Genomic DNA, 13,798 nt, shown 5'->3' with positions numbered 1-13,798 from the left:
AACAGTCTGCTTTACACAGTCAGGTCAGGGTCCATAAAGAACACTTCCCAACTTCTTTTTTTTTTAAATTACACATTAACAAAGAACTTTAAAAGAAAGAGAATTACAGTTCACTAATTTCAAAAGAACTACTCTCATAGGTGTATAATTTATATTTACCTTGACTGAATAGCAAGATAAATTGTACGACGGAAAGAGACCAGGTTAATTTCTGTTTTGTCATGGACAGTAACTTTCTGACCTGGAAAAGAAAAACATGGGTTCGTAAAGAGCAAAACATTAAGGAAGACTCATGTAATAATTTTTTAGGACAGCTCTATTTACCATTTACTGAGTCTGTAGCACATTATTTTTCTACAAGTACTTAGGCCTGTTTGCAGGTTTATGTATTTTTTTATGTTTATTTTTACAGATACGGAAAAAAATATAAAAAAATCAGTATTTGCTTCATCTGTAACAAAGGTAAACATTTAGAGACAGTTTTAAAAGGGTAATTCTTTTAAAGACTAAGTTTCTTAGTCACTGCAGCCTCTAGGTTTAACATTTCTTGTCAACATTACTAGTAATCTATTTTCTGCATAATTGAGCTATACTATGCTTTATGTGGCATCTCTGATTTGAACAGGTAATTCTTAGTTCCTGTTACGTGTAGGATCTACATTAGAGCATTCTGCAAAGTCCTGGAGCAAGCATAGCAAAATCCATTCTGAACCAAACCATTCTGGGAACACTGTCATTTCTAAAATATTCACTATTCCTTCAGTCTTTTGAAGTTTGGTAAAATCATAAATAATCACAAGGTTGGAAGAGACCTCCAAGATCTCCGAGTCCAACCCATATCCTAACACCTCAACTAGACTATGGGATCAAGTGCCATGTCCAGTCTTTTTTTAAACACATCCAGAGATAGTGACTCTACCACCTCCCCGGGTAGACCATTCCAGTACTTTATTATTCTTTCTGTGAAAAACTTTTTCCTAATATCCAACCTATACCTCCCAGCTTGAGAGAGCATCCTCTTGTTCTGTCAGTTGCTGCCTGTTGGAAGAGACCAACCCCCGCCTGTCTACAACCTCCTTTCAGGAAGTTGCAGAGAGCGATAAGGTCACCTCTGAGTCTCCTTTTCTCCAGGCTAAACAATCCCAGTTCCCTCAATCATTCCTCATAGGGCTTGTGTTCCAAGCCCCTCACCAACCTTGTTGCCCTCCTCTGGACACACTCAAGCATCTCAACGTCCTTCCTTAACTGACGGGCCCAGAACTGGACACAGTACTCAAGATGTGGCCTTACCAGTGCCGAGTACAGGGAAAGAATGACCTCCCTGCTCCTGCTGGCCACACAATTCCTAATATAGGCCAGGATGCCATTGGCCTTCTTGGCCACCAAGGCACACTGCTGGCTCATATTCGGTTGGCTGTCAACCACCACCCCCAGGACCCTTTCTGCCCAGATGCTGTCCAGCCACATTGTCCCCAGCTTGTAAAGTAGTTGGGGATTTTTGTGGCCAAAATGCAGAACTTGGCACTTAGACTTACTAAACTTCATCCTGTTGGACTCTGCCCATCCATCCAATCAATCCAAGTCTCTCTGCAGAGCCCTCCTTCCTTCCAATAGATCGACACAAGCTCCCAGCTTAGTGTCATCTGCAAATTTACTAATGAAGGACTCAATACCCTCATCCATGTCATCAATAAAAATATTGAACAGAAGTGGTCCCAGTACAGACCCCTGAGGGACACCGCTGGTGACTGCCAGCTGGATGCAGCACCATTCACCATCACTCTCAGGGCCCAACCATCCAGCCACTTCCTGACCCAGCAAAGAGTGCTCCTGTCCAAGCCATGGGCTACCAGCTTTCCCAGGGGCATGCTGTAGGAGACAGTGTCAAAGGCCTTGCTGAAGTCCAAATAGACAACATCCACAGCCTTTCCCGCATCCACCAGGCAAGTCACCTGGTTATAAAAGGAGAACAGGCTGGTCAGGCATGACCTACACCTTGTAAACCTATGCTGGCTGGGTCTGATGCCCTGGCCATCCTGTAAGCGCTGCATGATAGCACTCAGTATAAACTGTTCCATTACCTTACCTGAAAATGAAAAATAATATGAATGCTTATACTTTTCATCAGCCTAAGAGCTCGGCTCTTCTGTGAAATACTCCACCAAACTAATAAGGAAATCCATTCCTGGTATTCCACAAGAACAATACTTGACTGGCTTTTCAATTACTCAGTCTGCACAAAAATCTCAGTTATGCTTATCCATCAACCTTTTTTTTTCTGGGAGTTGAATACATTCTTTAAAAATGAGTAAGCATTGTCTCCACTACAGATCAAGAAAGAGGGCTGTACTGAAGTGAGATATGGAGGATGCAGATACAGCTGTAAGAAAATCCATTCTAATTTTGGAAGTGACTTAAAAATATGATAGAGCATGAAAAAGTTTAAGCAAGTGTTTTCATTTTGCTCTTTTTCATGTCTCATGTTTGCAGGTGACTGCAAAGTGATGCTATCAAGAAAAATGTGGCAAAGTTGCTTTTCCTTTTCTGCATGTGCTGAATGCCTCCTTCCAGACCATTACTTTTATACAAGTTGCTAGTAAACACTTAGATCTGAGAATAATTGAAGAGGAAAACTTTCCTTAACATTTGAACATCTCAGCTTTGCAAACCATCTAAGAAGTTAAGCTTTTCTTTCCGTTTTCATCTACAGTCAATCGATTGCTTGTAAGATGCCAGTCATACACTTACCATCTTCATCCTCCTCTTCATCATCTTCTTCCTCTTCCTCACTACTTCCAGCTTCTTGATTTCCTTCAGATTCAGTGTCACCTTCGTCAAGAATTTCTGAAAGAGCAGTATTCCAGATTAATGGAATACAGACCACAGTACTTCCATTACAAAATAACCCCTGATCCAACACCTGAAGAGTGAAAGGATGTCTCAGGTGCAGAATGTGGAAGAGGCCAAAAAGCAGGTATATCATAACTGAATGGAAACATAGTTGGAGAAACAACACTGAGTAGCAGCAACACAAAGGAAAGGTCTATGAACTGAATGACAGCTACACAGGACAGAAACATCACCCACTGTTAAATAAACGTTGGCAGCAACAGCTGAATAAGCAAATGCCATAGGTAACTGTTGTGTACACACACAGATATTCCTACCTTTCTTCAGCATTTTGTATTTCTCCTCATTTTCCATAAAGTTTGGATCCATCTTGAAAACATCTTTAGAATAAAAGAGAATCTTTATTTAAAACACAAATTGAAGAAAAACTATTAATATTTAATCTTGACTTTATTTTCTTGGGGAATACAATTAAGGAATTCTCTTCCATTTCTAACTTACTAAGAACATCCTCTGGGTTGTAGTCATCTTCCAATGGCAACATATGAGTAAACTGATCCTCCTCTTCCACTAGATCTAATCCCTCTGGAATGATTGGATGATCCTTGAAGCCATCCTTTCGTACAGCAAACATGACTTCTATCATGTACTGAACACGCATATCGATTTTAGATTCATGCAGAATGTGTCGAAGGCGATCAAAGATTGCTTTGGAAAAGAGAGAAATGTAAATATGAAAGGTACTTACTAATACAAATGCCAAGATAGGTTTTGGCTAACTGTACTTACCATTAATACCTCTAGGAGAAACTTCTGTTAATTTGAGCCCACTCTCTTTAATAAATCCAATTGCTACTTCAATACTGTCATCAGTAGGCCTTTCAAGAAGCAAAGTGAGCATTTCCAAACATAAAACCTCATGAGCCTGTGGAAAGAGTATCAGCAAAGAATCAGAATGCACAATGTTACACTATCACCAGTGATTTACTGGACAGACCTGTCCAGCCTTTGAGGATGCCACAAAACAGTAGTTTAATCATACACACAAGGCAGCAGTAGTGGGGCAAAGCTGATTAAGAGGAAGTCAAAATTCCAAATCCAGTTTTACCACCAGTATTTACACCAATTTTGTAGTGAATGTGACTGTGCTATTGAAGTGAACAAGCAAGCAATGAAAAACATTTTGCCATTAAGAAAATAATAGAATGCATTTCCAAGAAGCAAATAAGCACTTGCATTACAGAACCTAGTTCTAAGTGCATTGCATCCATAATTAAATCAGATCTTCCAGGGCCACGCATGTAAGTAAATAGCACATCTCAGATTAGTTTCCTCTTTACCAAAATGCTGAATATTCCTGATAGATTCCTGAAACACTGCTTCTTGTAATTATTTAAATCAGAGCATCCTGACTTCGAACACATAAACAAGTGGCATAGAACTGGATATAAATCTGATTCAGATACAACTAAGTCTAGTTCTGCTAACAGACATCTTGCAAGAAAACTGTTTAACATCTGTGGGACACAACCTCAAATGATCCTTGCTTTGCATCAAGACATGCCTGAATACCAGCCCAAACATACATATGAAATCTGGGGAAGCTCTGGAGCATAAGTGGAATGATAAGTGATGATAACTGCATAAGCAATTACCAATATCTTTTCTAAAGAGATTCTATCAACTTAAAGCAGGCACCACACTCTGATTATCTTTCAGCAACCTTCAGAACAGACAGAGCATCTTCACTTAGGGTACTGCTGTTAAAACTAAAATGTAGCCATATACAGTTTGGATTGAGTAGAAACAAAGTAACATACCACATTCTGATTCATCAAATGTGCAACAAATTTTGAAGATGTTAGACAGAGTTGCTGCAAAAGAAATAAACCAGGAAATTTTAACATATAGAAGAAAAAATTTGTAACTCAGACATACTATAGATCTGTATATCTCACAATCAAATTAGAATCATGAAACTATTTTGGAATACTGGTAGCTGTTCACAATTAGCCCTGTACACTTTCAAAAATAAACAATTAAGATTAAACACCTCTGACCAAAACAAAAAAAACCCCCAAACTATCACAGTACCCATCCAGAATAGGCTGTCACTGTAGTAGTATTAGAGTATCATTTTTCATGATACTCTAATACTACTAAATGTCCCAGAAACTGGTCTTGATCTATGTCTTGGCTGCGCTCCTTTGAAGCTCCTTTGAACACACTTGAGGCAGTTACAAAGCAGAATTCCACGTTTCAGCACGTTGCTCCTTCACATTTTACATACCTTGTCATTTCTGCGATATCCTTTGCGAAAATTCAGTATCAGCCTCTTGAGGATCAATTCACCAATATTTGGAAACTTTGAATTGATAATTGCCACAAGAGCTGCATAAACATGAGTAAAAATCGGAGAGGCACTCTGAGCTTGCAAAATGGATCTAGACAGCAATCCCCTGTAAAGACATGTAAGTTTTAAAGACTTTTCTGGTAATAAAGCATGTAATGTTTTTATTCAGTACTTACCACATAACATAGTGTTGTGCAGTTGGAATAGCTGGAAGAAACCAGATGATCATTTTCAAACCACTGATTTATCATGCCACAAATGGAATTTTGCAAACTGTGTTGCACAAATCTGTCTAAACTGAAAAGTTCTTAAACTGTTACAATATCTTTCACTAAATATTGTTCATATTAGAACTACACTTAAAAATGCTAAGCATGCAAAAAGCCATCTTGTATCCTGCAATTATTCCTTTTTTAATCTGAACTTAGTCTGACTGCAAAATACTACTTAGAGCCTAAATGAATGTAAACACAGGACTCATGAGATAATAGTTCTTTTATTGTTTAAATGATCTCTTTCACATTTATTATCAAGAAAGTCTAAAAAGAATCTGTGATTTGCTTCCCCCCCTCTCAATTTTGGTTTTTGTAATACTTAGGAGCACACAGAATTTGACTTTTGCTGTATTACTCGACTACATGTGGGTGAGGATAAAAACAAAACAAACCTCCAAATGTGAATCTTCAAAGTACACACTGATATCCAAATCTATCTTCCTTGTGGTCTACTGAAATCCTAAAAAACCCCTCCTACAGAGTACTAAATACAGAGTACATAGGGACTTTATTCCTACTTACTCTGGTGTTGACAAACGGAATAGAACTCATTTCATACTAGTGCACAGAAACAGAATATTCCCGTTTTGAAATTAGTTACTTCTTGCTTACAAACTGAAACTGGTCTGTTTCAGTCCTTATTTGTCCTCTACTTAAGACCTCAGGAAAGGACCTGACAGATAAAAGTTCGTCTCCTTACTTTTCTATGTACATTTGAGCAAGTTTGGAAGTACAGAACTAACTGTAAGAAGGAGAAAAATGGTGTCATTTCCCATCTACATTATTTTGACATTTATAAACCACACACAAAAACTTCCACAGACAAGTATATTCAAAAAACATTCAATAAGCTCATTTTTAAATTAAAATACTATTGCTAGTACGAAAATTAAATTTCAAGGACATGAAATGCAGGCAAGTAAAAAGAAGCCCTACAAAAGTCTGAAACTTCATTATAACTTTTACTTAATAAACTTAATAATAACTGCATTATTACTATTACTTAACAGAAATCACATTCAGGAATTATTTGCATACTCTCTAGATTTTATTTAATTTACTTAATTCTCTTATTTTTATGCTAGCTGCATGATTCTGATCTTTCCATCAGGTATAACATCCACAAAAAGTAATGCATTCCTCCTCAAATAAATCTGTGACAGAAAAAGTGTTGCTATCTGTTTGAAATGTAACAGAATTATTTCTGGATCTACCAAGCTCCAATAGCATAATGGTCTTTACACTACAATAAAAAACATTGACAGGTAACTGTAGTAAAACTTGTTTTGCTAAATATTGGCCACAAATATTATTTGTCCCAGAAAAAAAAAAATCCAGCACTATAAAAAATACATAGACAGTGGCACCTGCAAACTACAAGTCGTTCAAGTAAAATGCACGGGAAAATCTTAAGAAAAGGAAATATACACCATCTGCTGCACTGTTTTATTCCACCCAACATACAAACCCTTTCCCAAGGAGGGGAATATTCTGAACAGGACAATATGGCCTAAGGTTAATACTAAAATCTGACTAACACCTGTACACTACACATAGCACACACAATGGAGAACACATGAACAGTGTATATGTTACCAGAAAAGCAAAATATTATTTTATAATACTAAGACTTACCTTCCCCGAACAATATTCTCCTGAAGGAGCTCATGAATGATGTTTTCTATATTAGAAACATTCACTTTATTGACAAGACCATTGATTGACTTCTTCAAGGCTTCCCAACTCATCCTCTGATATGCCAAGCTATCACAAAGGATCAAAAATTATTAATGTATAAATCTGAAGTTGGACCAAATTTTCATATATATAGCATACATTCACATTTTCATTTAATCAGTAAAATAAATAAAAAATATTCACTGCATAAATGTGAAGACTTGTTCACAATTATACATTCAACCACTAGAAAAATCACTGAACCAGTATGATAAACCAAAGTGTAATTCTCTGCAGATATGGTATAACCCAGTATGTTCTGTTTTCTAAGATGTTCCAAAAAATTCCTAGCTACATTCTATATCCTACTTTATCATTTACACTTTGCAGCAGAAGCAGGCATAGTTTTAATCTGATTCTCTTATCTCTCTTCTGATAAAAATATACCTTCAAAACAATGATCACAACCCTTAATGGATCCCATTTTTCCCAAAATTTTCTAAAAACCATAACTGTTTTGCTTGCAGCAAAAACACTAGTATATAACTTTGAACTCACCTATTTTTATCAGTGATTTGCTCTTGCATCATCCTGAGCTTGGCAGGTGGAATATATGCACCACCTGTGCGAGTGAGGATTGGATCCACTTCTTCTTTCTTCTTCTTCGAGGCAGTCTCATCATGAGCAAGTGAGCTCTGGCCTGTCGACCTCTCTGGACTCCTACGGTCAGGTGATGAGTATCTTCTCTGCTTCCTTCGATCATATTCTCTGTCCTCCCATCTCTCATGTCTGTCTCTCCCCCTTTCCATCCTTCTAAAAAGAAAAATAAACACCCAAGTGGACATGGAAAGTTTCACATTTTATTCTTTAAAATAAGTATTTTATTACTGCTTAAGAAAGGGCTTCATACCTTCCATCTGAAGTTCTGTCATCATAGTATTCCCGTCTTGAATATTCCTCATCATATCTGCTGTCATCAGAGTATCTCCTCTTCCTGGGAGATGGAGACCGAGACCTATCACGCTCCATATCCCTATTTGCAACCCAAGACACAAAAATTCTTAGTAAGAGGCTGAGAAAAGCAATGGTATTAATGTTTACTTGCAATATAACCTTACAGTGCAGAAGTGTTTTAATTCTGCAACATGAGTTTCAAAATATGTCACTCCAACGAAAGGGTCTACTTTAACAATAATTTGTTGTTAGGAAAAAATTATCAAAAATCAAAGAAGCTTGACTGTAAAAGAAAGCTCCTAGAATTTAAAATTAAATAATTAGCAATAATAACATCAAACACCAAAGGTAAATTCAGCAGCTTGCATTCCTTGGAACACATGTATTCATTTGGTTCCATCTACTTTGGCCTGTACAGCACAAATCAATCTTGCCCAAAAATGATAATTGTGGTATCAGCAATATGTGACTTTGAGCAAAAAGCTGGCATGTAATTTCCACTTTCAAGTCTCATGATAATTTAACTAAGTGTGGAGTTTTAGTAACAAATCAATTTAATTACTGTTATACTGACATTCAAGTATTTTATTAAATCTACACTTGGATTTTACCACTTAGTTATGGTAATATATAAAAAGAAACACAACCTGATGATTTTTTAACTTCTCTAACTCATTATGTGAGGTAATTATACCAAATTGAAGGATATAAAAATCATTCATTCTACCTGTCCTCTGGAGACAAACTTTCATGTCGGGAACTGTAGTTTTCCTTCCTTTCGTGACTGGAACCATGCTTTAAGGAAAGAAAGAAAAAAAATCAAGCCCCAACATGACCTGTGAGCACCTATCTTCAGATCAAAGCACACCATGCCTTCAGTTCCCACTCCTTTACAAGGAGGGCCATCAAATAAAGCTAACGGCAGTCAGGTATGACAAGGAGAGCTGGTTCTCTAGGAACAAACAGTTAAGCAGCTGGACATCCTGCTACAGGATGCTGGAGATGCCAAATGCCTACTCAGGTTCAAGGCACTGAACAAACACTGAAGAATAATCTGCACAGGTTACCAAAAAACTTTATCCGGCTCAGGAAGCTGCAAACAGGTAGAGAGAGGGAGTGTATGTCGGCAAGTACTTTTACAGTTACCCTAATACTAAACTTTTCAAGGCATCTGCTGTTAATTACTGCTGAAAATGAGAGTAGATGGACCACTGATCTGCCTTTCCTGCTTCCTGCTTTCAGATGCTATTTCACTTTGTTGTATCACATGCAATACCATGAACACAATTCCACCACTTCTTGTTTAAAGAGTGTCTTTCCTCTCTCCTAGAAGTCCCCTTTATTAATTTTTCCTTATGTTCCCCCTTTTTACTAACCACAATTTAGTTCCTCATGAGTCATTCCTAGCTGCATACATTATAAACATCTAAGCTGCACTGTTCTACTTGGCAGATTTGCAGGATTGTTTAAGTGATACACACTTAAATAGTTCACACCAAATTCCATGGGCTGAACCAGGATATATAGAAGTATGGAGTCATACAAAAATCAGAATGTGACAGCATCTACAACAAATATAGAAAGATATTCATTAAGATGGTTCTAAACAACTTTGGTAGAGCCAAACAGCAGCATTTGTAACCTCAGTACTTTCATTGCAAGGGTTGTCTCTTCCTTTAAAATACTATTTACGATTTTTCAGAACCACAATCTCATGTTGTCACACAGTGATTAACTGTGAAATAGGGAGCACCTCACTTGATGCAGAAACTCATCACAAGTATTTCCTTATGCACCTTGATGGAGCTCCCAGCAGCAACCCTCAGCTCATTCACAGAAGTGGCACCCTCTCCACCAACATGCTGGCACACCAGCTCTGGCCCACTAAAGAACCAGTTAAAACTCTGGGTGACACCTCCTCCATAAAGAGCAGGGCAGACTGTTATCTTCAAAAACTTAACTGGGGGGAGTGTATGCATGCAAATAAATAATTTTATTTTTGAGGCCACTATAACACATCCTAGAATATTGCCTTTCTGAGGGTACACTCCAAACACCCAGCATTCTCTTGCCTGCATTAAGACAACAATACGAACCAAGGGCATTGCATTGTCCACTGGGAGCGTGCCTCCCTATAAAAGTTACATCCACCTGACTGTTTAATTTTAGAGCCACATTATCTTTGACAGCAGAGATAGTACAAGAAATTCACATATTCACCAAGGTTTTCTTCCCCTTTCAATACTCATTACACCATAGATCACTGAATTCATTCAAGGCTAAGAGAAGTACTTAAGTTGGTTTTTCCCCAGCCCAGTAATATAATGCCAGTCTGTATCCTAAGCTTCCAAGCAAGTAGTAATAAAAATCTTTGAATAACACAGAACAGTTACTGTATTTAAATCCTATCTAGCAGATGGGAAGAAGGCAGTGGGTCTTTTTAGGATGATCCATTCTCATGGGTTCTTTATCATCTGTCTCTGCCCAGGCAGAACCAAAAAGACAAGCGTTCACAGAAATAAAACAATATTATGGCTGTTCCTGTGTTTGCCACCTATCATGTCTCCTTGCAAAAGCAGCTATGTTTGCTCAAGAACTTGTCACCCTCAGCTCTTTGTGACTAGGATTTCTGCCACAAGCTAGCTCCCTTCCTTGTCCATTTTCATCAAAATGATTAACTGAGAATGTCCAAATAGTGTGCTTTTGCTAACTGGCTTATTTTGACAGATGAGGGAGCACTACCAGATTGGGAAAATAGGAGAAGGTATTAAACCACCCCTCAAGCATCCCCACTAAAAGCCACTTAAGTCAGAAAAGCTGGATCTAAAAGAGTGAAGAAGCCTATGCAGGGCCCAACTCCAAACAGGCATAGAAATACCACAGATCTCAGGCAGTGTATCATAACAATATTGCTCTGCCAACGTGTCCCAAACATGAGCTACTTTACAAATACAGCACTTCTCAATTTTTTCTTCTTGCATTCCCAAAAAATCACTCCCATCCACTCAGGAACGGGCCACATAGCTTTTAAAAGCAAAAGCTTTAACGTGCACATTATCACATACAGTTGTCAAATTAACTGCTAATTATTGTGTCTCTGTATCTTTTAAGTTCGTTGCTAAATCTTTCATAATCTTTCTCCATTCCTCTACATGCTTACATTTGTTGTTGAGCCATCATCATTCAGTAAGTTTTGACCAATTATTGTAACGTTATATGCTAATAATATTCAGGACTTTCATTGTTAAGACAACAGGAGCTAGAAATAGCTGTAATTTAGTGACTCCTAGTAGTATTTAACTTGTAAACTTGTAAGCTCTTGTCAGTTACAAGTGTTACTCACTTTGCACTCAGGAAATTTTATTTAACATAGTATCAACTACAAACTTAGGTACCAGTAACATGGGAGTGGTCAAATCCTACAATTTAGGTTTAAGAACACTTACATTTACTTGTGTCACCCTGCTCTTCATCTTGACTTCCTGCTTTTTACAAAGTTCTCAACGTGCAGCAGTGAGGCAATCCAAGCTGGAGTTCAGCGTATGAAAACCATTTCACCTGCAATACATAGAAGACAATCAAAACCCTTCGACTGTACACGGTGCCGGAGCACGCACCTTTATGTTGTTCTTGAAGGCTAAGCTTACACAAGTCCTTAAACCAAAGCGCACGGCTGCCCCGGCTCTATTCCGATCTCCTGCGGTCACACAGCGGCTGCTCAGCAGCGGCCGGGAGCTCACCGGCACAGCCAGCCCCGAGACAAGTGCCCAGGCCGCGGCTGGGGCTGCCGGGGCCCTGCCCACCGACCCCGCCACACGGCTCTCGGCCCCGGCCCGGGCCCGCCCGCCGCGCTCTCGGCGGGGCCGCCTCACCGCCCGGCCCACGGCCTCGGGCGCGCTGCGGAGCGCCGGCACGGCAGGGGAGGCCGCGACCACCCGACCCTCGGGCGCACCCGGCCGGGCGGCGCTCGGGGGCTCTCTCGGGTCTCCCGGGATGGGTGAGAAGGGGTACCCCGGTGAGCCCCGCGCCCCGCCGTAACCTGAGCCCCGCACACTTCCCGGCCTGCAGCCCCGGGCCCGCACCTTCCGCCGCCGCCGCCGCGCACGGCCCTGAACGCGTCACTTCCGGCGGCGCGGGGTGAGGGCGCGGCCCGGCCCCGCCCCCTCCGCCGCCATGTTGGGAGCGGGAGCGCGCGCCGAGCCCGGCCCGCCTCCTGTTCGAAGTGAGCGCGCGCGCCGCGGGCCTGGAGGCGTCCCGGCTTCGCCTCCGCTCCCGTGGGGCTGGCGCTCCTCGGGCCCGGCTTCCCGGGATAAACAGCCCGCTGGGACCAAGCGCACAAGTTTCCCGTTAGGAGGACATGTAGCAGCCCGCGAGCAGTCAGCCGGCCTCCCTGAGGGGTGGAGATCTGCCCAGAGCACCGCTGGAAAGTGGAGTGAATTAAATACTCCTGCCCCTTCAATAGCAGCTGAGCACACACTTGTGCCGCTTGCGCTGTGGGTTTAACAGAGCTGCAGATCTGTGCAGGAGAGACACCAGCCACTGCACCCTGTTGAGTGCTCCGATGCTGTTTGGACACCTGTGTGGTAGAGGGGTCTTTCTGACATCGGAAAGTTTGAAGTAACTCAGCACCATGGATCCAGGCTAACAGAGAGCCTTTGGCTTGTAGGCACAAATGTGTTTGGATTTTGGAAAGTAATTAAATGCATAGGGAGGGGATAAAGAAAAAATACTACATAAGGTCTTAAAATAGTTGTGGTTCGTTTTCTGTTCTTGTGAGATAAATGAAAATGAAAATAGACTCTTCTAGGACACAGCAGATCAGAGTCAGGAAGGCATTAACTCAGCTGAGAGGCAGATGGCTCCTGCAGGGCCATCTGTAGTGGAGCTGTGTGGCTGTGCTGTGCCCGCCTGTGTCCCTCTGCAGGTCCTGTGCCTCCTCAGCTACTGGGACATGGTAGTTGTTGAGGTGAAGAAGATGGCAATGAAACTTTCCCAAAGTTGGAAAATGCTACAATTTTTTTTCTTTCCTTTTGTAGGTTGTTAAATCAGCTTATTTATTCTGTACTGAACATGAGTACTTATGTTTTGTCACATCGTGTAACAGACCTGTAACACTCCTTTCCTTGCAACAATTAGCGCAGGCTCAGACCCTCACTGTCCAAAAAAATATCACAGCATAGTGAGGAGTGGACATTCATGATTGGACAGATCTGGTCAGTCTGGTGCAGCAATTGAAGACTTAGCCCCCAAGATTTAAACTGACTATCTTGCTCTTCTGTCACTATGATCTCACAGAAGAGTGAGAGAAAAGAGCATCAGGCCATGACTGAGATTGTGCTATGCATCACTTCAACTCAGAACTGCTTCGGTTTAAACTAATGTACCGGTTCATGCTCCCCAGCTCTTGAAGTGTTCACAGAATGAGAAAAAACCTGTTCTCAAACTTTTCCAAAGACCAGCAATGCCATTCTAACATTGTGTACTGTAACAGATATAAATATTCTGCATTCAGGAGAGAATAGCTATTTTTATTTACAAATTCATGGAAGTCAGCTTTCTCATTTATCTTCCAAGAGTAAGAAGAGTAATCAGTGAAGCAAAACACACCCTGCTCAAAACCAACACAGAGATAGGATATGTTAAGTAATAATAATCAGAAAAAGTGCATGATTTTTTTTCCTGCTTATAA

At 40.4% G+C, this 13,798-nt stretch overlaps 1 protein-coding gene across 3 annotated transcripts in view; it reads right to left on the bottom strand.

The window, feature by feature from the left end:
- CWC22 (CWC22 spliceosome associated protein homolog) overlaps positions 1-12,289 on the bottom strand; it is a 31,702-nt gene extending 19,413 nt beyond the window's left edge. Inside the window, exons 1-13 of one of the 3 annotated variants that reach the window (XM_069020503.1) lie at positions 12,192-12,289; positions 11,556-11,667; positions 8,837-8,904; positions 8,066-8,188; positions 7,714-7,968; positions 7,114-7,242; positions 5,141-5,309; positions 4,671-4,724; positions 3,640-3,775; positions 3,352-3,558; positions 3,168-3,230; positions 2,749-2,844; positions 160-241 (exon numbers count right to left, since the gene is read on the bottom strand). In XM_069020503.1, the coding sequence (XP_068876604.1) occupies positions 160-241; positions 2,749-2,844; positions 3,168-3,230; positions 3,352-3,558; positions 3,640-3,775; positions 4,671-4,724; positions 5,141-5,309; positions 7,114-7,242; positions 7,714-7,968; positions 8,066-8,188; positions 8,837-8,904; positions 11,556-11,582 (1,409 nt within the window). In that variant the 5' untranslated portion in view covers positions 11,583-11,667; positions 12,192-12,289. Of the gene's footprint in view, positions 1-159; positions 242-2,748; positions 2,845-3,167; positions 3,231-3,351; positions 3,559-3,639; positions 3,776-4,670; positions 4,725-5,140; positions 5,310-7,113; positions 7,243-7,713; positions 7,969-8,065; positions 8,189-8,836; positions 8,905-11,555; positions 11,668-11,756; positions 12,105-12,148 lie in introns of those variants that run through there. The other 2 variants (XM_069020505.1, XM_069020504.1) reach the window with 2 other exon arrangements.
- Between the last annotated feature and the right edge of the window lie 1,509 nt (positions 12,290-13,798).

The sequence above is a fragment of the Aphelocoma coerulescens genome, chromosome 7, assembly GCF_041296385.1.
Source record: "Aphelocoma coerulescens isolate FSJ_1873_10779 chromosome 7, UR_Acoe_1.0, whole genome shotgun sequence".
Taxonomy (NCBI): Eukaryota; Metazoa; Chordata; class Aves; order Passeriformes; family Corvidae; genus Aphelocoma; species Aphelocoma coerulescens.
The sequence above is the reverse complement of the archived record's forward strand: the minus strand, read 5'-3'. Positions and strand labels throughout refer to the sequence as shown.